This window comes from Daktulosphaira vitifoliae, unplaced genomic scaffold, assembly GCF_025091365.1.
Source record: "Daktulosphaira vitifoliae isolate Bord-2020 unplaced genomic scaffold, ASM2509136v1 Scaffold_1, whole genome shotgun sequence".
Lineage (NCBI taxonomy): Eukaryota > Metazoa > Arthropoda > Insecta > Hemiptera > Phylloxeridae > Daktulosphaira > Daktulosphaira vitifoliae.
In genome coordinates, this window is record NW_026099572.1 from 58653191 (window position 1) to 58676584 (window position 23394).

The 23394-nt window shown below is 26.6% G+C and overlaps 1 protein-coding gene and 1 long non-coding RNA gene across 6 annotated transcripts in view; one reads left to right on the top strand and one right to left on the bottom strand.

Moving 5' to 3' along the window:
• Positions 1–22408, top strand: part of LOC126908132 (uncharacterized) — a 34160-nt gene extending 11752 nt beyond the window's left edge. The window contains exons 2-9 of one of the 5 annotated variants that reach the window (XM_050690037.1): positions 2545–2784; positions 2863–2944; positions 4471–4655; positions 12474–12713; positions 12793–12874; positions 13679–13863; positions 14232–14274; positions 22239–22408. In XM_050690037.1, coding sequence (XP_050545994.1) covers positions 2545–2784; positions 2863–2944; positions 4471–4655; positions 12474–12713; positions 12793–12874; positions 13679–13863; positions 14232–14264 — 1047 coding nt within the window. In that variant the 3' untranslated portion in view covers positions 14265–14274; positions 22239–22408. Of the gene's footprint in view, positions 1–1764; positions 1855–2544; positions 2785–2862; positions 2945–4470; positions 4656–12473; positions 12714–12792; positions 12875–13678; positions 13864–14231; positions 14275–19290; positions 19310–22186 lie in introns of those variants that run through there. The other 4 variants (XM_050690045.1, XM_050690053.1, XM_050690062.1 and 1 more) reach the window with 4 other exon arrangements.
• Positions 3566–4124, bottom strand: LOC126909251 (uncharacterized). Its single transcript, XR_007704974.1, has 3 exons — positions 4031–4124; positions 3847–3906; positions 3566–3786 (listed from the first exon to the last, which is right to left on the bottom strand). It is a non-coding gene; the product is annotated as an uncharacterized LOC126909251 (long non-coding RNA).
• Positions 22409–23394: the final 986 nt, after the last annotated feature.

Consider the following 23394-nt stretch of genomic DNA (forward strand, 5'->3'; position numbering starts at 1 on the left):
TTTTTTTTTTTCAAATTAAAGTACATTACATTAGCTTTAATTTAAGATATATATAAAAGTGTCAGACCTTCCGGAACATTTTCAAAAGTTAAGTTGAAAAAGTTCTACTTTCTATATGCATTTTTTATATTTTAAGCCACCCCATATATATGGAAATAGTTTGATTTTAAAAAAAAGTATATCCAATGAAAGATGTATATAAATACTACTTCTCATGAAAAAATTGTATTGATCCATACATTTTTTAAAAAGTTATAGCACTTTAAAGTAAAAAATGTAAATTATAAAATCGAAAATTTTCACACAAAAATAGCATTCGGTAGCCGTTTTCACCATGAAGACAAGTCCAGAGGTCAAATTTTTTTTTTTCAAATTAAAGTACATTACATTAGCTTTAATTTAAGATATATATAAAAGTATCAGACTTTCCGGAAANTTAATTTAAGATATATATAAAAGTGTCAGACCTTCCGGAACATTTTCAAAAGTTAAGTTGAAAAAGTTAATTTTTTGTGAAAAAGTTGTCATTTTAAATCCCCCCCTGTGGGCAGAAAAAAGGTCAAATTTACAAAAAAAATATACCAAATGATAGATAAGGACATCAAGCATCTATATAAAAAAAAATTATATTGATATGTACATTTTTGAAAAAGNGTAAAGACATCAAGCATCTATATAAAAAAAAATTATATTGATATGTTCATTTTTAAAAAAATTACGGCAGTTTTTAGTAAAAAAAATTGAAAAAATTTCGAAAATTAGCGATTTTTAAATTTGTAATTTTTTTGGAGGTTTCCCCCATTTACGGGGAACGAGGGAAATTTTTTCAATTTTGAAAGGTAATGTCTTCGACTAGATACGATTTGTGATCTTTTGACGTATCGTTGAAAGAAATCCGTTCTGTGAGAGCTGAGAAAAAGTGGTAACAGACACAAAAAAAAAAAAATAAAAAAAACACATCATAGTAAAACCAATACCTTCTCAGCTTCGCATCGAAGCTAAAATGTGTTCCTTGTACAACAGCTGATACTGTACTGAATTAAAATTTTTACTGAGCTCAAATTCATTCTGAAATAAAATATTCTCAGCTGTTGTTTGTGTAAGGTTATATTATTATCATTCTACTATCACTGATATCATCCAAAGAGGTTACCAACATCATTTTTCTGGTGACTTAATCACTCGACAATATTATTGTTAAGTATTTATTATTCACTGTCAATTTTTTTTAAATCTTCACCTATACACTTAGATGTACTTCTTCTGTATTAATACCTGTTCAAAATGCTTCATCTAAATCTAAACCATTTATCTATGATGTTCTCAAAGCTATTGAAGTTTTATGATCTTCAGAAGACAAAATAATAGCGGATAATAATGTGTTAATGAACTAAAATTTCGTCTTGATGCATTAACTACTCAGCTGCATACAATCGTGGGTGATTTTCTTACTTTGCGTTCAAATATTGATAATATTGATACTAGATTGCTTTTTCTGGAATCAAACTCTTAATCTTATATATTATCTGACTTTGTACAATAATTTATAGAATGCCAAAGGTGTAAATGGAATTTAATTGTTTATTGCTTACCTAAGTCAACTGTTAATTCACCTGTATCAATAATTACTAGTGATAATTCTGCATAAATATAATTTTAAATAATATGTCTATGGAACATTATATTGATTTTAAAGCTATTCGTCTTGGTAAGCAATCTCCGTGTTACCTTTGTCCAGTTAAACTGGTATTTAAGAGACCGTATATTTCTTTTTGTCTTAACAAATCAATGTCTAACTTTCCATCAAATTTCTCAGTTGTTCGTGATAAGACATCTTTGTCATGCGAAAAGCCGGTAAGTCTAATTTAACTATACATTCACTCTAAAAACCGTCTCATCTTTCGTCACCTGTATCAATATTAATAAATAAATTTTTCCACATTGTATTATTTGTTTTTAATCAAAATTTCTGTTGTCTTCGAGACAAGCTGTTTTATTTAAAATTTAATACTGCTTCATTTAATTATTTATTTTTAATTCATACCGAAACTTGGTGATGTATGTAACATAAAATAATTTATCAGGTCTTTTTAATTATCATATTAATAGGTATGACTGATCTTTATTAATGATTACTTGTGAATGTGGTGGTGTGCTTATCGCATTCAAGTATCGGACTTATAAAGTTTAAAAATGATGAATAAGATGAAAAGAAGGACAGAGAGACTATTATTTTAAAAGATAATTGAGTGAAAAAATATTTACAAATAATAAAAGCACATATGTACTGATAGCAATATTAAAATATCCATATCATATTTACAACTTTGATACATTTGTAATCAGGATTTGATTATACGTACACAAATACGGACTACACCTGTGGTTTTTGTTAATTTTTACTTTTCATAAAAATATAAAAACATATTTTAAAGCTCTTAAAAATTACTATAGTGTAATTTTGGTTTTGTTTATATGTTTCATTCTCGTTTAAGAACAATTTGAATAAAAATAAAAATAAAAAATAATTTTTTTTTTTTGTAGAATGTTGAACCCATACGTCTTTTTATACCAGTGGATATTAAATGGCAGCAATCAAAGTGCCAAGAATTGGATATTCCTTTTATCAGAGTATCTAACAAAGAAATGTCCCATAAATACCTAAAATCTCCGAAATCATTAATTGAAACTAAAGGAGACGGAAGTTGTTTTTTTAATGCACTATCATATTGGATAACAGGTTCAAATGCGTTTGGTCAAGAATTACGTAAAAAAATTATCGATGTATATAATTTATATCTAAGTTAATAGTTCAGTATCATGTGTTTGTTATCATATTTATTGTTAAGTAATTTTTTTAAGTTTCTGGCTGATTCAAAGAATTTTCAAATAATGACTGTGGATTATAAACGACAAGAACGTATTGATGAGATGTACGATTCGAGTAAGAAATTACAATAAATATAATAGTTATATTAGTAGAAGATCTTTAACATATCGTAGTTGCAAAGAAAAAACTTCTATGTACCAAATTAACGATTTTTAAATTTTTGTATCCCTTTATTAAAAGAATAGTAAACGAATATTATGAAGATAATTGTCCTATCTATTAAGCATGATTAATGTAATACAACAATTAAACCCTTCAAACCTTCCCCACATAGACAATGATGATTGGATAGGCCATGAAACGTAATCCATAAACGATCAAACGATCCCGAAGTCTTTCCTATGTAGTTTCCATTTTTATTTCCATGGAAATATTTAGTAAGGAAACGAGTTTCTATTGTTCTCATATTTTATAACAATTTACCTGTCTCCCTATTTACTAAATACCCTTATGACTATATGTTGATACTGACTGTGATGGTGTCACGTTTTCATAATCGTGAGAATTATTTTAATAAAATACAGACAGCACATCCGCTGCCTGAGACTGGTGAATTAACAAATAATATTTATTGCCAAATCGGCAATAGGTGTAATTATTATAAAAACCCAATAGACCTGACCATCGTGGTCAGACGACTCCAGTGCCTTGTGTCATTCATCAGTCTCNGGTCAGTCGACTCCAGTGCCTTGTGTCATTCATCAGTCTCAGTACTCGGTTGTCGCTGTCCGGCTTACTGTTTAAAGTAAAGTCTTTGTTTATTCCTTTTCTAACCTATATACTCTTTTCCTCGACATTTCAGAGTACTTGTGTCTTGCACTTCGTCTGCACCTCGTACTCTGTTATCTTTCCTCACCTGGTACGCCTAGTATTTGTGTCTTGCACTTCGTCTGCACCTTATACTCGGCTGCCCCGTTGTCTCTTTGAAGTACTTGTGTCTTGCACTTCGTCTGCACCTTATACTCGGCTACCCCGTTCTCTCTTTGAAGTACTTGTGTCTTGCACTTCGTCTGCACCTCGTACTTTGTTATTCTCCTTATCTGGTATGCCCCATGTTTGTGTCTTGCACTTCGTCTGCACCTCATACTTTGGGCTCCTTTTGCGTACATCTGGTATTTGTGTCTTGCACTTCGTCTGCACCTCATACCTAGGTGTTACTCTTATTCTCCCTTCCTATAACAACAGCCTTTCGACACCCACAGCTAACCCGGAGTGTCAGCCGAGCACGGTGACTACTGTACGACAACACGCACGTGAATACCTAGACAGCAGGCACTACCTCCTCATATTCATCTTCGTACACATAGTTGCACATTTCCACGTTTACCCGGGATTTTGTCTTTACTGTGTTACGACATAACACTGGTCTACAAAATAACATTTTTTTATCATATAAAAAAAAATAGTAAAAAAAAAAAATGTTAATTGTTAAAAGTTCAATTTTTTGTAATGAAATAAATTCCATGCAGGATGGTCTTTCCATAACATATAAGCTGTAATTTTATTAATAGTGTTCATTCATCGTATTTATTCTCATAACCTATTTAGTATTACTTGTTTAAAATAATTTTCAATTTTAGCGGTGTATGCTGAATCGTCTGAAATAGCTGCGGCAGCTGAATATTTAAAAACATCAATATACGTATATACAGATGAAAATGGATGGCACTTTTTTAACAAAATAAACGTTTTTGGAAATGATGATGGTGAAAAATGTATATACTTGATTAATGAAAGCGAACATTACATGCCTGTTATAGATGTGGTGAGTGAACCATTATTAAAATTTTATAATTGTTACACTTGTTATAAAATAAAAATACTTCTTCTTCTTAGGCTTGAAACAGACCATTTAGATATAATGCCGATTCTACAATTCCTCTCTATTGCATCCTCTCTACTGTCATATTGATGTTATAGGTAGGGATCACTCGTGTCAAGTCTCTCTTCACGGTATTAAACCATCTTTGACGTAATCTTCCTATGGGTCTTGAAAAGATCCATAGGAAGACCTCGATAAGATTTCCATCGAGCACTTTTCTTATAAGACATCCTTCTGCACGCCACACGTGTCCAGCCCATTCTAGTCTTTTGTGACTAAGAAATTTGCAAATGTTCGGTTTGTTATAGATTCTTTGTAAATCTTCATTTTTCCTTCTTTCGAGTACTCCTAAGTCTACTTTAACACGAAACCATAAATTCTTCTTAGTGTTCTCCTTTCGAAGATGGCTAGTTTTTCCTGATCACCCTTTGTGCTGGACTACGTCTTGCATGCATTCGTCGCTTTTGTGTACAAATAGGTTATGTATAACCTTTCCTTCGTTCGCCGTGACAATAACTTCGATATGAACATCTCTTTCATTGCGTAATAGCTTTTGCTAGCCATCATCAGTCTTTATTTCATCATGCATGTTATTTTTCTCAGTAATGTTCACCCCTAAATGTTTAAACTCTTTTACTTGTTCGAAAGAGTATCCGTATACCTTGAGATTACTCTTTGGGGTTACTTGTCTTGACATAATCATATATTTTTTCTTCTCCTCGTTAACTATTAAACCCATGTTGGACTTGCTTTAAATAATTTTTCTGCAATATTATTAATTTCATTTATAGAAATTAATAAGTCATCTGCATATGCTAGAAGAGTATTCATCCCAACCAATTCCATTTCTCGTTTTTCATCTATGTCCCTTATCACTTGTTCCAGGGCATGATTGAATAGTACCAGAGATAGTGCGTCTCCCTGCCGGTTTTGCATTCAAACGCTTCGGAGGTCTCCCCCATAAAACGCACTTTGCAGAATGTCTATTGGTTACAGATCTCAACTAGTCTCACTATTTTCCTTGTTATACCGAAATTTCTTAGTGTTGTCCAAAGTTGCTCACGGTCGATACTGTCGTATGCTTGTTTGTAATCTACAAAAAGAATATGAAGGTTTTTATTATATTCATAGAATTTTTCCATTACCTGTCTTATTGTGAATATGTGATCCGTTGTAGATTTTCCTTTTCTGAAACCAGTTTGGTACTCTGTAAAGATGTCTTCCGCATATATTTCTTATCTTCTTAGCAGTGCCATCAATAGGACTTGACACGGCCCACGTCGCTTCGTTATACACGATGCCCCGCGACTCGTGCCACCTTTATCAGCCGTCGCCCTACTATAAGTATTTGACTGACCAACACCGCGTGTTATACGCTACGGTGCAAAGTCCAGCAAATGCCGCACGGCCGACGACGACCTGCCGAAAATGGTGCGTGAGTCTTCCTCCCGTTGTGAAAGCGACAACGCCGACCAACCGAACCGCACCCGCGCACCGTCGCCTACAACGCTGCTAACCATTTTGCCGTTCAAGGATTACGCCGGATATCGCGTCGTCGACGCCAGCGAAAGTGCCGCGATATTATGCGAAGATTATTATTACTGTATTTATCTTTTCGGTTTGTTTATTTTTATTAAAATAATGTGTGTCGCTCATTTAATAAACGGCCCACGGGTCTCTACTAAACCAGTGTCGACCACATTTTTGCGACGTAAGTCGTGTCAGACTTTATAAGCTGTAACTAAGAAGGAAATTCTGCGGTAGATTGATTCTATAATAATGTCTCCTTTTTTTGAATATTGGACAAATTATCCCTGTTTTCCAATCCATTGTAATCTGTTCCTTGTGCTATATTTCTCAAATTAAGGATTGTAATTCTATAAGTATATCTTTTCCTGCTACTTTGAGTAATTCGGGATTTATGTCATCTTCTCCTGGAGCTTTATTATTTTTAAGTTTTGTGATGATATACTCTCTCTAAGAGCAAACTTCTTGCATCCTGGTTCGGCGTTTGATAAGTCAGTTCAATAAAGTATTAAGTAAAATAAAAATAGTCAAGTATTAATTAACAATTTTTTAATTTTTATTTTATATTAAAATATTTTCTGAGATACCAACAAATAAAAAAAAATTGTATTTTTCTATAAAATACGGATGATTTTATCACTGAAGACTCCCAAGAATTATGAAAATTATTTGTTAATTTATAAAGAAAATTTTTTTTTTTAAATTATGCCTATGTTCAAACGCTATTTACTACTAAAAAAACACCTTAAACATTTTAACTAATTCAAAATATCTATTCTCATTTGGAAAAACAAAGTTGATATCCTTACAAATTATAAAAGATGATTTTAAAAAGTATTACATAAATGATAATTCGAGAAAAATATACAAATGATTCGTGAGAATGAGTTATAATAAAAAAATTGCCTTGTATATACACTTTTATTCTTTTTACAATTGTTTCCCATTTCCAATATTTTTGGTAAAATGAACAAAAAAGAAATACGTGTTTATTATCATATAATCTTTGTTAATTTTTACTTTCCTGAATAAAATAAAAATATATTTCAAAGCTCCTAAAAATTTCTATGTAGTAATGTTTTTTTGTTTTGTTTCCAAGTCTTATTCTCATTTAGAAATAATTTAAAAAAAAAACCAGCACAGTGGAGTCGCGGCATAGTGGGGACGTTGCANAAAAACCCAGCACAGTGGGGTCGCGGCATAGTGGGGATGTTGCATAGTTGGGTCCAGTATAGATTTAATCTGACAGTGATTAAAATCACTATCATAAGAAACGCTTCGATGCAAATTAGTAGATAGTATTTAATTCTAAGAAATTGGTGTATAATTATTATGGTGTAATAAAATTTTGTTCCACAATGATAGCTTATTTGGATATGAAAATATAAGCTCTAGAGCATAGGCTGTTTTTTCATGTTTTTAATTATAAAAAATTCAGCACAGGAATATCACGGCACAGTGGTAACGTGGCATAGTTAGATCAAGCATAATGATATCTTACAGTGATTAAAATCACTATGAAAAAAACGCTTCGATGTAAATCTTTAGATAGTGTTTAATTTTAAAAAAATGTGTGTTTTATTCCAAAAGCTACTTGATTTGCTGGTTCCTTAATATCTCGATTAAGATAAAGTATGTCGAATGAAAAAGGGTTTATTAAAAAAAATTATTTCTCATAAAAAAATTGTGTTGATTNGAATGAAAAAGGGATTATTAAAAAATATTATTTCTCATAAAAAAATTGTGTTGATTCGTACACTTTTCAATGAGTTATAGCATTATAAAGTTAAAAATGTAACCAACCCAACCCAATATCAACTCCTATTTCCTTAATTATATCCAGATTAGTAATTCGTTTAATTATATATTATATAATTTTTATAATTCATTATTTTCAAATAATTATTGATTTTTAATATGTTAAAAGTAATCATTTTGAACCTACTTCTTTTTGTTCTTTAAAGTGAAAGTTTTAATAAAAAAAAAATGAATTTATTACCATAACTTTTAACTCAACTTGCAAGTTTGAAATAAATATTATTAAATAGAAAAAAATGAAATTGGTAGATTATTTCAAAAACAACAATAACACTTATTCCCTTAATTTTACCCCGATTTATAACTATAATATATGAATACATAATAATTACAGTAATTAAATTGAGTATGAAAGTGGTATTCAATAATATAATATTGTAATTTTTACGGAGATATTATAAAAATAAAAAGGAGTTGTATATTCATATACTTTTAATGCGTATACAAATTTAAAGGAATTTATGCAATACTTTTTAATAAAAAAATTTTGTTACTTATGAATAAATACACTAAACAAAAGGAACTTTCATCAGAAAAAAAATATACTTTTCTAAATAAACTTTTCGTGATGTTTTCAAATGTGCAATTAAACTTTTTCTATTACTTCTAAGTTTTAATATTATTACTTATTATTAAAAAATAAGTATTTACATATAAAAAAAAATAATTAAGAACAAAAAAAATTGTATTAAATTAATACTGATTTTGATTTTTAATATGTTAAAGGTAATCATTTTGAACCTATTTTTTATTGTCTTTTAAAGTGAAAGTTTTAATGAAAAATACCTTCTCAGCTTCGCATCGAAGCTAAAAAATGAATTTGTTACCATAACTTATAGTTCAACTTGCACGTTTGAAATTGATATTATTAAATTGAAAAAAATGAAATTTTTAAGATTAATATGCAATCTGGAAATTTTATAATTACTATTTACAGTACATTTATAAGAAAAATTCGATTTTTTTGCATTTTTATCGTAATAGATAACTGAAATAGAAAGAATAGTAATCATATCCTAATAAGTTTTGGTGTTTAAAAAAATTCTGCAATTGAAATATTCAGAACTTAATTAATTTTATTTATTTATCAGTTTATTCCCCTAATAAGATATTTTAAAATAAAATAAAATACAAAACCCAGAATTTTAATAAAAAACATTGCATATTTTTGAATACGGTAGCCTTTTGCGCATNATAAAAAATAGCATATTTTTAAATACGGTAGCCTTTTGCGCATAGAAGATAGGTCGTCGGGACAAATTTTTTTTTTTCATTTAGTAGTACATAAAATAAGCTTTAATTTGATATATGTTTAAAGGACGCAGTATTTCCGGAACATTTTCAAAAATTAAGTTGAAAAAGTTAATTTTTGTAAAAAAGTTGCTATTTTAAATCCCCCCCAATGAGCAAGTTAAGTGATAGATTTTCAAAAAAATGATATCAAATAAAAGGTATCTAAGGTAAGAAAATATCTAAGGTTTTAGTATAAAAAAAAATTATGTTGATTTGTTTATTTTTAAAAAAGTTATGGAAGTTTTAAGAAAAAAAAGAGAAAAAATTTCTAAAATTAGCGATTTTTAAATTTGTAATTTTTTTGGATATTTCCCCCATTTGCGGGAAACGAGTGAAAATTTTTCAATTTTTAAGGGTAATGTCTTCAACTAGATACGATTTTTGATCTTTTGACGTATTGTTGAAATAAATCGGTCCAGTGAGAGCTGAGAAAAAGTAGTGACAGACACAAAAAAAAAAAAAATAAATAAAAAAAAAAAAAAAAAACACATCATGGTAAAATTAATACCTTCTCAGCTTCGCATCGAAGCTAAAAGTTAATATAATTTTTTTGTCATTTTGGTTTGATGTTTTACAAGGTCAACTGAGTTGCAAATTTTTATGTTTTTAATTGTTTAAAAATACACATAAAGAGCTGTGGTACAAAACTAACTTGAAAAGAGTTTATATATTTTTGAATTTCTACATAACTTTGAAATAGGGATAAAAATGGGGGTGGGTTGCCAACTTTACGTGAGCGGCTGTATATATGCAGGGTGTGCTTTTAATGATTTAAGCATAAAATGTATTTTAAGAATCCTGAGATCTATTCAATTACAATAAAACAATTTTTGAAGTATTTTACTTCATAAAATACATTTGTATGCGTAATCTATAACTTAAATATCATATGTATTCAAAAATTCACGTATCTAATTAATAAGGGAAATTATTATTGTCTTTAAATGAAAATCAAATTAATATATTGCTTAACTATTTGAAAAGGATGAGTTAGGTTTATCAGTACCATGAAAACCTAATTTCAATAATAGATCGAACTCAAAAGTGAAATATAGAAAGAGGACAGGTAATACATTTTCTAGCGTGGGAAACAAAAATAATTAAGTTGTCCATTTTATCTTACCGAGAATTTAGAACAGGCTACCTAGCATTTTTAAGAATTTTATTAAATTCTATGGGTAATAATTAAAAATATTTATTAAAATCATTAATTTCTAATATTCTTAAAGTATTCATTGTCGAATTATATTTGATATAATAACAGTATTCAACTACAAAAATAAATAATTTTACTTTGTAATTTATTAATTTTTTTACTCTATTTGTTNATTAAATCATTTTACTTTGTAATTTAATTATTTTTTTACTCTATTTGTGTGTGCTACTACTAGACTATAATATTACAATTTTTTTGGTAACATGTTGCTATATAAATAATTTCTAAAAAAAATGATTGTTAGTTTCTCCTGAATTAATAATGGATTTTTACAATTATAATCAAATTTTATTATATGCTCAATTGTGTAAATCTTTTTAACAACTTTGTTTTGATTGGTTCATTTAGTTAAAGTAAATCATTTAAATTAATTAAGTTCTTAATATTTCAATTGTAGAATCTTTTCAAACAACAAAAGTTACTAGGAAATTATTACTATTACTTCTATTTAAGTTATCTATTACCATAAAAATGCAAAAAAATATTGAGCTTTTCTGATAAATTTACAATAAATAGTAATTATAAAACTTTCTGACTGCATATTGATCTTAACGATACAATTTTTTTAATTGTCATAGAATTTTCTATTTAATGATGTCAATTTCAAACTTGCCAATTGAGCTAAAAAATATGGTAAAACAAATTTTTTTTTTTTATTATAAATATTTACAAAAATCAACTTAATGATTAAAAAAATAGGTTAAATATGTAATTTTCATTATTTTAACATATTAAAAATCAAAATCAGTATTAATTTAAAACAATTTTATTTTGTTCTTAATTATTTTTTTTTTATATGTAAATANTTTTTGTTCTTAATTATTTTTTTTTATATGTAAAAACTATTTTTTAATAATATTAAAACTTAGAAGTGATAGAAAAAGTCTAATTGCACATTTGAAAACATCGCGAAAAGTTGATTTAGAATAGTATATTTTTGCTTCTGATGAAAGTTCCTTTTAGTACAGTATATAAAACTTATAACTTTGTTAACTGTTAAACTTTATCAAAAATGACCAAATCAGTATAATTTTTTTTTTATATAGATGCATGTCTTTATCTATCATTTGGTTTTTTTTTTTATAAATCTAACCCTTTACCTACCCACAAGAGGGATTCAAAATAATAACTTTTTTTTTTTAGTTAAAGTAATCATTAAAATTAATTCAGTTCTGGATATTTCAATTGTAGAAACTTTTTTCTACAATTGAATTAATATGTAACGACTTGACACGATCTCTCACATCATCTACGTTTACATAAGCCGTCCTCATAATGTGATATAATCACATTCAATAACATCCCTCCATCTCTTTTTTGGTCTTCTTCATTCAACATTCTATAACTGTTCTTACAGCTTCTGATTCTTCTCTCCTTATAACATGACCAAACCATTNTTCTTCTTTCCTCATACCATGACTAAACAATCTAAGTCTATTTTCTGTCATCTTATCCACGATTGACGCAACACCTATACTTCCTCTTATATGCTCGTTCCTTATCCTATCTTCTCTAGTCACTCCACTCATCCAACTAAGCATTCTCATCTCTGCTACACTTATTCTCTGCTCTACTTTCTTATCAACCGCCCAACACTATGAACCATACATCATAGCTGGCCTCACAATTTCATACTAAATTTAAAAACTATAATTAGTATTTATTCATATATTATATTTTAAAATAAAAGAACTACTAATCAGGATATAATTAAAGAAATAAGAGTTGATGTTGCTATTGGAATAATCCACCAATTTTTCTAAATGAACACTACAGATTTGCATAGAAGCGTTTCTAATGATAGTGATTTTAATCACTGTCAGATATCATCTATACTTGTCCCATCTATGCCTCGTCCACACTGTGCCTCGATCCCACTGTGCTACTGTTTTTTTTTTTTTTTGTAGTATGGTGAATCCATAAGTCTTTTTTTGCCAGTTGATGTTCAATGGCAGATATCAAAATGCAACGAATTGGGACTTTCGCTTATAAGAACATCTTCCAATGATATTTACAATAAAATTCTGTCATATCCGAAAACAGATGTGAAAACAGTTTTGAGTGACGGAAGTTTTTTCAATGCTCTATCTTTTTGGATAACTGGTTCAATTAAGTTTGGTAAAAAATTACGTAAAAAAATTGTCGATGTAAATAATTTATACTCAAGTTAATAGTAAAGTGTCATGTTTTTTAATATTTTATTTATTTTTATGTAATTTTTTTAAGTTCTTGAAAGAATCCAAGAGTTATAAAAGAATGATTAGTGATGATAAACGTTTGGCACGTATTGAAGAAATGAACAGTAAAAGTGAGAAATTACAATACCTCTAAGAGTTATATTAGTAGAGATAACTAACAAATCATATATGTCAAAAAAAAACTAAATGTGCCAAATTTACGATTTTAAAATTTTTATGTGCTAAATTAAAAAAAAAAAATAACGAATATCATGATAATATCTCCAAATAGAGAATAATGTTATTATCATGTTTTTTTTTCATAAACAAATTTATTAACTAATTTTTACTCCTATGACTCATATAATAATATTATTTATGGTTACAATTGTAATCTATACACTTATGGTATTGTGCACCTTTGTGTGACAGTGATATACCTGCTCTCTAGGATTGCAGAAATTTATGTTAAATGTATACCAACAGCCTATCCATTCTTTATTATTTATGGTTTCCTACTATGATTTGTTTATGAAGTACCTTCTATAGGATGGAAAAATGAATTTATCGAAATTACATAAGATATATTGTTGGCAACGGTAGGTGTAAAGTCGTATACTTCATTTTTCATGTAGTAGATTTTTCTATACTGATAATAATACTGGTCTACAAAATAAAATTTTTTTATCATCACATAAAAAAAATTAGTAAAAAAAAATTGTATACATAAGTGGTCATAGAAATGTTGATTGTTAAAAGTTCAATTTTTCGTAATGAAATAAATTCGATGTTGGATGGTCTTTTCACAACATATAAGTCGTGGTAATAATAATTCAGCTTATAAGCTGTATTAATTTTATTTATAATATTAATTCATCGAATTTAATCCCATGACCTACTTTTTAATTAATTTTGAAAATAATTTTCTATTTTAGGGGTGTATGCTGAATCGTCTGAAATAGCTGCGGCAGCTGAATATTTAAAAACATCAATATACGTATATACAGATGAAAATGGATGGCAATTTTTTAAAAAAGATGACGTTTTAGAAAATTATAATGGTGAAAAATGTATATACTTGATTAATGATAAAGAACATTACAAGCCTGTAGTAGATGTGGTGAGTAAACTGTTAGAAAAATTACACAATTTTTATATTTATTAATTAAATAATAATACTTAAGTATTAATTATCAATTTACTACCATGGATGAAAATCATACCTAATTTCGACACATGTGTCCACTTCAATACCATATGGTATGTTCCTTGTACATAGTAGATCTATGTACTATGTACGTATCTTAAAGTTTCGAGAGAATACATTTTACATAACTCTTTTAATGCCCACGTTGAATGAATGAACAATTTTATTTTATTTTAAAAGTTTCTTTAAGTTAGTACCAAAATATTGATGTATGATAGTTATATATCGATTGAGCTAATAGCGACTATCGAAGACTGTTTATTTATAAATATATTTTTTAGTATCCTGAATCAGCATCTAGTAACCCAACCTAAAGTCATTCAGGTAAATAAATTACATTTAAATGTACATTAATTTAGTAGTTGAATTTATACACAATAGTTCCTAATAATTTCTACGTTAAAATATTTAGTGTATACACAATAGGGTTGTGTTTATATTGTATTGTTTTTACTATAAATTATGTATTACCTATGGTAAAAAAAAATAATTTTATAAATATTATAATATTAATATTCACATTTAAAGATAATAAAAAATGAATTAATTTTTTGCTACAACAGAATCATTTGTAATTTTTATGGTGCTTGGAAAAATTAAAAACGTGAGTCGCCAAACAATTTGACGACTCATCGCAATATAAATTGCAATACAAAACAGAATGGAAAATGTAACACAATTCATATTACATTGCCTGTAAAATAATCGTATCCAATAAATAAATTGTAGCAAATAACTTAATTAAATAATTTTAATAAAAAACAGGACGAACGTTAATTCAACAGTCAATTCACTGTTAGGGACCTAAAGATACTATATAAAAATATATAAACAAGATAGATGATATTGTAACACGCCTGCCATGTTGAAGGTCATAAAAAAGAAAAGAGATATTTACAATAATATAAAAAATAATTTACAACATGTGCATATAGAACGACACACTAAGAAAAATAAAAAAATGGCTCAATACATTAAGAATTAAATTATAGGTGACTGGGGGAACTATAGTCAGTGGGTAATACTGGTCACCTCTAATAAACCCATGCATCTAAAATTATAAAAACAATATGTATAGATTAAAAGCATAGATTAAATACACATAGATAGACCACGCCGTATACAATTTTGGCAGTCAAATTTTTATCATGAATGGACGCAGGGAAACGATGCGTTGGACGCAGGCGATTATGCTGATAGATAGCGTAAATTTTGAGTGCTTCTATTGGTTGAAAAATACGTGGTATTTTAAATTTTTAATAATTATTAAATGAATGTATGATGCACATAATTAAACTGTTATTGTTATGCACGTTAATTGCATTTTATGACATAATATAAGGTTATTTATGATTTTAACTCTTTGTAATTATTTTTCATTGAAATTTTATTTATTTTTTTTTTTTAATACTATACTAAGAATCCTTAACAGGACTTTGATATAAAATGTGGTATTACAGTACAAGACTAAACTGTTGGTCTCTAAATATTTTTATAAATTATTTTAAACAGAAAGCAGTGGCAGATAAATTACTTTGTAATTAGGATGAGTTGAAAAATCTTTATGATAAAAATCATCATGTGAGCTGTGCCCCAATATCACAAAGCTTTTATATTATACTTATTTTGTATTTGTATTACTATATCAAGATATATAATAATCACATCTAATAGTCTACAATAATAAAATATATTATTATTATGGACTATTAGATGTGCATAAATGGCTTTCTTTTTATTAAGTCCGCTTCAAATATTTCATTTATTTTAGAATAGTATCCCATTAAATTTACCTACGTATGTGGTAACCAATTGAAACCAAATTTTTCAGGGATGCCAAATAATAAGTGGTAAACAGGGTGTTTGAAATCCAATTTGACAACGCGGATAAGTGTTGTCGGGAAGAGTCAAAGTAATAACTAATTATAATATAACATTCACTGATAGAACACTGACCACTGAGAAGATGGTCAAGGCGTCTTTTATATTTACATTTTTCATTAAATAATCATTAAAATATTAATACTATAATACTTTATAGTAATTATAATGTTGCATATAAATTCCTTAAAACTAAAATATACAAAATAATTATGGGTTCACGACACCATCGCCCTTAAAGAGAAATAATATATAATATATTATTTCAAAAATTTTAATACATAACACATTTGAGTCACAATAGGATACACAGCAAACTGATATAAGCTAATAAAAAACAATAATACATAGAATAAATAATTAATAGTGTTTTATACATATAAACATGTAACATATTTTAAATAACATAAATACATAAAATAACCTATTTTGAAATCATGTATTATAAATTCTAAACATTCAGAAATTATGAAAAATATAAAATTTTAAAATTTGTTAAAATAAGATATCTGATACTTTGCTTTTAATTTAATTTTTACTTAAAATTATGTTTCTAATCTAATTAATTTATCAAGCCAGTAATATGATACTCAAACATGATTTTGCATGATTATTCCTTTTTTTTTTAAATAATAAGCACTATTTTTGTATCTAGCTTTTCTGAAAGGTGTAATTTCATTTTATTCATAAATATAACTTTATAATTTTTTACGAATACATTTATTATGTATCATTTTTTCCACTTAACATAGCATATAGTTATGATAGCATAATGACTCAAATAATTATTAACTTATTGGTTCATTCTTTTTTGTAGGTATTGAGTAAATTCTATACTAGTGCCTTTTTAAAAAATATCGTTAATAAATATTTCTGACATGGTAAAAATAATTCAGATTATTTAATCTTTTATATAACTCTTTTTTTGAACAATTAATTTATAATTTTTATGAAAATAACAAAAAAAGAGTATAAAACAAATCAAAAAAATATTTATTAACAGACAAAACATAATATATATATTCCTTTATAAAATTTAGAATTCTAGACGAGTTCCATGGACTATTTGACTTTTCAATGCTACCTTGCTTTAAAAGATTTTTTAATTGTTTATCAACTTCCTCGTTATGACACATAGGGTATCAATTGTTTTATATTAATTGGATGAGCATTAGGAGTAATTATTTTATGTACAATTTGATTAGTATAAGATAATTTATCATCGGATAAAATTAATATATCATTAAATTGATTGTATAGATTATTAATAGACGACTTTTCTTTGCCGTTTAAATGATTTAATTTAAGGTTTTGATTTAAAAGAGTTAATCTATTATTATTATTATTAGTATTAACATTATTAAAATTGATAGTATTTACATATTATTTATGAGCACGAAATCTTGTGGTAAAAAATCAAATTTAATATTATTTATAAAAATCGAAACATCTTTTTCTGATGTGTGTTAAAATCGGTATGATTGCATAATTATCTTTGATTTATGTTATATAACGTCCAATAAAAACATTTTCTTAATTACTATAAGATCATATATATAGCTAAAGATATAATTCCAGTTGTATAATTAGTATGGGTCCTTTTTACTTTAATGATAGATTCTGGCAAGCCCAATTTCATAAATTCATGTGACCCTACAAATTTAACACGATTAAAAATAAAATTTAACACTTTTTGAGAGATCGTAAAACAATTGTACTATAGACCACGTAAAAGAGTACGATTTAATAATACGATATCTCGGCGCCAGGATTATATTTGGAATTGCATTAAAAACAGGATGTATTAGCTATGTTAACATCTTATTGTAACACGAATTATCATGCCTATTTTGTATTTTTGTGTTGTTTTTAAAACCTATCAATGTAAAAATATCCAACTAAATAAAAAATCTTCCCTATTTCATAATCACTATTCATATTTTCACTGGAGTACTGAAGACTAAGGTCCCTTTTGCGTGGTATTACCATTTAATATATTTATTTATATTATTATCTGTATAATTATAATTATAACAATGAGTACACAACGAGGAAATAAGTGTATGTTTTTAATTGCGATAAAAACATATCTTAACTTCTTATTTTATCATTTTTAGTGATCTGAACTTCGGTTAAAACTGCTTTATTTGTTTGAATATTTTTTTCTAAAATATTTGTTTTTAAAATTTTTATATTTTAAATTATATTTTATATTTTAATTTATATATTATTAAAATTTGTATTTTTTAAAATATTTTATTGTATATTTGAAAAAATAAATTACTAATTTTATACATGAAAACCTTATAATATGTGTAATTATTAATAAATATCTTTTATAGACTTGATTACTGGTAAGTTAAGAAATTAAACACCAAATAATATAAAAATCTTGACAGTGGACAAATCGGTAGCGAGAAATTGTTATGTAATAAGTTAAGATTTTCTACAGAGAAAATTAAAAAAAATAAATAATAGTCAAATTTAATATTTAAATCAATATTAATAAAATAAAAAACACATGTTTTATCGAATTTGTATTTAAAACGAAAAGTTTCATTTAAATCAAATAGCAATCGCCTTTTAGTAATAACTGGTTCTTATCTTAATTTGCGCTAACGGTGTTAGCCGTACATCAATAATCGTGACTATTACTTGAATATCAGCAAACTAGACAGTTATAATTAAATATTTAATATTTCCGAGAGGATATATAGCGCTATCTTTACGGGTACAAATTATCTAATTAGCCTATCTATGTGTATTTAATCTATGTTAAAAATGATAAAAGAACCTTATTCTTATCAAGACGATATTATCAAAAAACGTTTTCACATTTAAATGTGTGAAAATAGTTTTCAGCGTTTATTATCTAAAAAAAAAATTAATTTGTGATAAGCAAAATATTATATATGTATAATTTATATGAACTATATTTCAGTGATTTTTTTTAAAAATCCCTATCTTTTTTGCATATATTTATGTATGGCCGATATTCCCCCAGGGTAGGGTGAATACCGGTCATTTGCAATAAAAAAAATAAAATATATATATATATTTTATGTTTTAAAAATCTGAAACTTTGACATAATGTAGTCAATATGTTAATGCATTTATTTATTGTAATAGCATAACATTTATAGTTTTAGAAACAGAGATATAAAAATTTTTGCTAAGGTGACCGTAGTTTCCCCAGTCACAACTTCATTACTCGTCTCAAAAGACTAAGAATTGGGAGCTGATTTCGCCAACATCACGAAAAAAAAAGTTACATGATGTTATTGCGGTCACTCGTGAAAGAAATAATTTCATTTCACAAAATTGTTTTAGGGTGATTTCATGAGAAATCGCCTAATGTGTGTGCTGGTATAGTTCAGAAATTTATGAAATTTAAATCATATACTTCTTAAAGGTCATTGACAACAAAAATAATATATTTTTTTATTGTTTTTTTACCAGATAATGCATTTTAGCTTTGATGCGGAGCTAAGAAGGTATTGGTTTTACTATGACGTGTTTTTTTTTTTGTATCTGTTACCACATTTTCTCAGATCTCACCGAACGATTCGTCAAAAGATCACAAATCGTATTGAGTCGAAGACGTTACTCTCAAAAATTGAAAAAATTTCCCTCGTTCTCCGTAAATGGGGTAAACTTCCAAAAAAATTACAAATTTTAAAATCGCTAATATTCGAAATTTTTTTTTTTTAAACTGCCATTACTTTTTCAAAAATGAACAATTCAATATAATTTTTTTTATAGATTCTTGATGTCTTTACTTACCATTTGGTATACTTTACCAGCCCATAGGGGGGTCAAAATTACAACTTTTTTACAAAAAATTTACTTTTCAACTTAACTTTTGAAAGTGTTCCGGAAATACTGACACTATTATATATATATCTTAAATTAAAGCTAATGTAATATACTTTATTATGAAAAAAAAAATTTCAGATTTTATTTTGTCTTCATTGTGAAAATGTTTACCAAATGCTATTTTTGTGTGAAAATTCTTTATTTTATTTTTTACATTTTTAACTTTATAATGCAATAACTTATTGAAAAGTGTATGGATCAACACAATTTTTTTATGAGAAATAATATTTTTTGATAATCCCTTTTTCATTCGACATACTTTATCTTAATCAGGATATTATTAAGGAACTAGCAGATCATGTAGCTTTTGGAATAATCCCCCAATTTTTCAAAATTAAACACTATCTAAAGATTTACATCGAAGCGTTTTTTTCATAGTGATTTTAATCACTGTAAGATATCATTATGCTTGATCTAACTATGCCACGTTACCACTGTGCCGTGATATTCCTGTGCTGGATTTTTTATAATTAAAAACATGAAAAAACAGCCTATGCTCTAGAGCTTATAACTTCATATCCAAATAAGCTATCATTGTGGAACAAAATTTGAAGGTCAAAACATTTTTTAATTACAATTTTTTTTTCTTTTCAGAAACTTTTAGTTATGTTCTTTTAATCTATAACATATTTGAATCGATTTATAATTTTTTTTGTATCCATTTACGATCTTGAATATGCGTGGTTTGCTGAAAATGGCCAGCTTTATCATCTCATTACACAAAAGTGACTGAACAAATTTTTTTTTACATAATTTAATTTACATAGTACTTAAAATTAAAAATTTATAAACTTAAGAATAAAGTTGAAGTACCATTTAATATGAGTAAAACGGTGCTAGTTCCACAGTGGTAGTTTATTTGGATGTGAAGTTATAGGCTCTAGAACATAGGCTGTTTTTCATGTTTTTAATTATAAAAAATGTGCTATTTGGTAAAAAACAATAAAAAAAAAATATATATATATATATTATTTTTGTTGTTAATGACCTTTAAGAAGTCTATGATATAAATTTCATAAATTTCTGAGCTATACCAGCACACAAATTAGGTGATTTCACATGGAATGACACTTAAGTGCACACAACAACGAAAAAAATACATACTACGACCGATATCAACGCAATTAATTCCAACATGGGGTAATTTCCGACGACCGATATATCGAAAAGGCCAGTTTGACGGAGGCCCTTAAATGTATTAAGTGTCTATATCCTATCTATAAAGTGTGATTTTTTAACTATAACTATATTATATTTTATATTTTAATGATATTACGAGAATCATATTTAAAGAATTACTTGTTTTTTATATTATTTGTTAATTATTCGTTAAATGAACAAAACAAATATTAAGTTCAAATAAAATTCTCTGTAAATTATAAAGTTTAACTTTTTAAATCGTGCCCAGTTTTACATATTGGACATTTAATACTAATATTATTAATTCATAAATATATCACTGAAACAGAAAATCAAATAATTTCATATAGAGGGTGATTTTTTTATCATAACCCACTTAATTATTTACAGAATAATAATAATTAAAAATTTTTTTTTATTACTATCTTTAGTTACACGTTATTCTTGAATTATTAACTATGTAATACTTTTTAAGTTCATCCCTTATGCCTGGTAAGGGTGTCAACTTTGTTTTTTTAAATGGTAACACATATTTTTAATTTAATAAAATGTTTGAGTTTTTAATTCAATAGTAAATGGCATTTGAATTTTTAATGAAACTTAATTTGTTTATTAGATATAAACATTTAAAGTTTCAAATTTTTGAGTTAATATATCGGTAAAATACACAAGGGATTACAAATACAGGTGGCTAATTGGTTTTTTTGATATTGCTATCACAGTCACGGATTGTTTATTATCAATTATGACTATAAATAGATATACTTTTTGTATTGTCAGTTAGTGTATTTATAAACTCACAACAATGTACCTTACTATCATTGATAATAACAATGCTGTGTACCTGCTAATATCGATATCATAAAAAATCAATTAGCTACTTGTATTTGTAAACCCTTGTGTATTATACCTATATATTAACTCAAAAATTTGAAACTTAAAATGTTTATATCTAATAAACGAACTAAGTTTCATTAAAAATTCAAATGCCATTTATTATTGAATTAAAAACACAAAACATTTTATTAAATTAAAAATATGTGTTACCATTTAAAAAAACAAAGTTGACACCATAACCAGGCATAAGGGATGAACTTAAAAAGTATTACATAGTTAATAATTCAAGAATAACGTGTAACTAAAGATAGTAATAAAAAAAATTTTTTAATTATTATTATTCTGTAAATAATTAAGTGGGTTATGATAAAAAAATCACTCTGTATATTATAAATCTGGTAGTTAGAGTATAAGGTTGAGGGTTAAAGAGCAAAATTTCATTATGATACGATTTAATTGAATAATCTGCGTCTTTAATTTATTTATTGTTTAATTTGACTAGTTGAAATGTAAAACTACAAACAAAAATGGTAATTTTGTATCCATTTTTACAGAATTGTTTAAGCTTAAAATCTGATTCTACATATTAAGTATGTATAATTGTATTTATTTAAATAAATAACTAATAAATAAAACTGTTTTAGTTAATGATAATCTATGACAGTAATTATTCATGTTTAGTCATCATTATAATAAAAATAAATAATAAATAATTAAATATATATTTATTTGTAGTTTAAATTTTTAAAAATTAATAATTTCTTTAACCTTAATTGTAATTAAAACATGACTACATTGTGCAGAAACAGCACATCGTCGGTTAAATTTCAACCAATCATTTTATTTTTTTAACATATAACTTTTTAAATAAAGTTATAAATAAGAAAAACCCTATAAATCATAAATATGATTAATTTTTTATACTATGTCATTTAGATTGATATAATATTTATGAAAATCAGTGTAATCCCCTCATAAGATATTTTAAAATAAAATAAAACCCAGAATTTTAATAAAAAAAATTGCATATTTTTGAATACGGTAGCCTTTTGCGCATAGAAGATAGGTCGTCGGGACAAATTTTTTTTTTCATTTAGTAGTACATAAAATAAGCTTTAATTTGATATATGTTTAAAGGACGCAGTATTTCCGGAACATTTTCAAAAATTAAGTTGAAAAAGTTAATTTTTGTAAAAAAGTTGCTATTTTAAATCTCCCCCAATGAGCAGGTTAAGTGATAGATTTTCAAAAAAATGATATCAAATGAAAGGTAAATATCTAAGGTTTTAGTATAAAAAAAAGTTATGTAGATTTGTTGATTTTTCTAAAAGTTATGGAAGTTTTAACACAAAAAAGAGAAAAAATTTCGAAAATTAGCGATTTTTAAATTTGTAATTTTTTTGGATATTTCCCCCATTTGTGGGGAACGAGGGAATTTTTTTCAATTTTTAAGGGTAATGTCTTCAACTAGATACAATTTGTGATCTTTTGACGTATTTTTGAAAGAAATCGGTCCAGTGAGTGCTGAGAAAAAGTGGCAACAGACATAAAAAAAAAAACACATCATAGTAAAATTAATACCTTCTCCGCTTCCCATCGAAGCTAAAAAAATTGAAAGGTTATAATATATAATTTTATTTATTTATTAAAAACTAATTAATATTAATTTTAACACATTGGAAGGCGTATGTTTTCAAATAGTATTTCTTA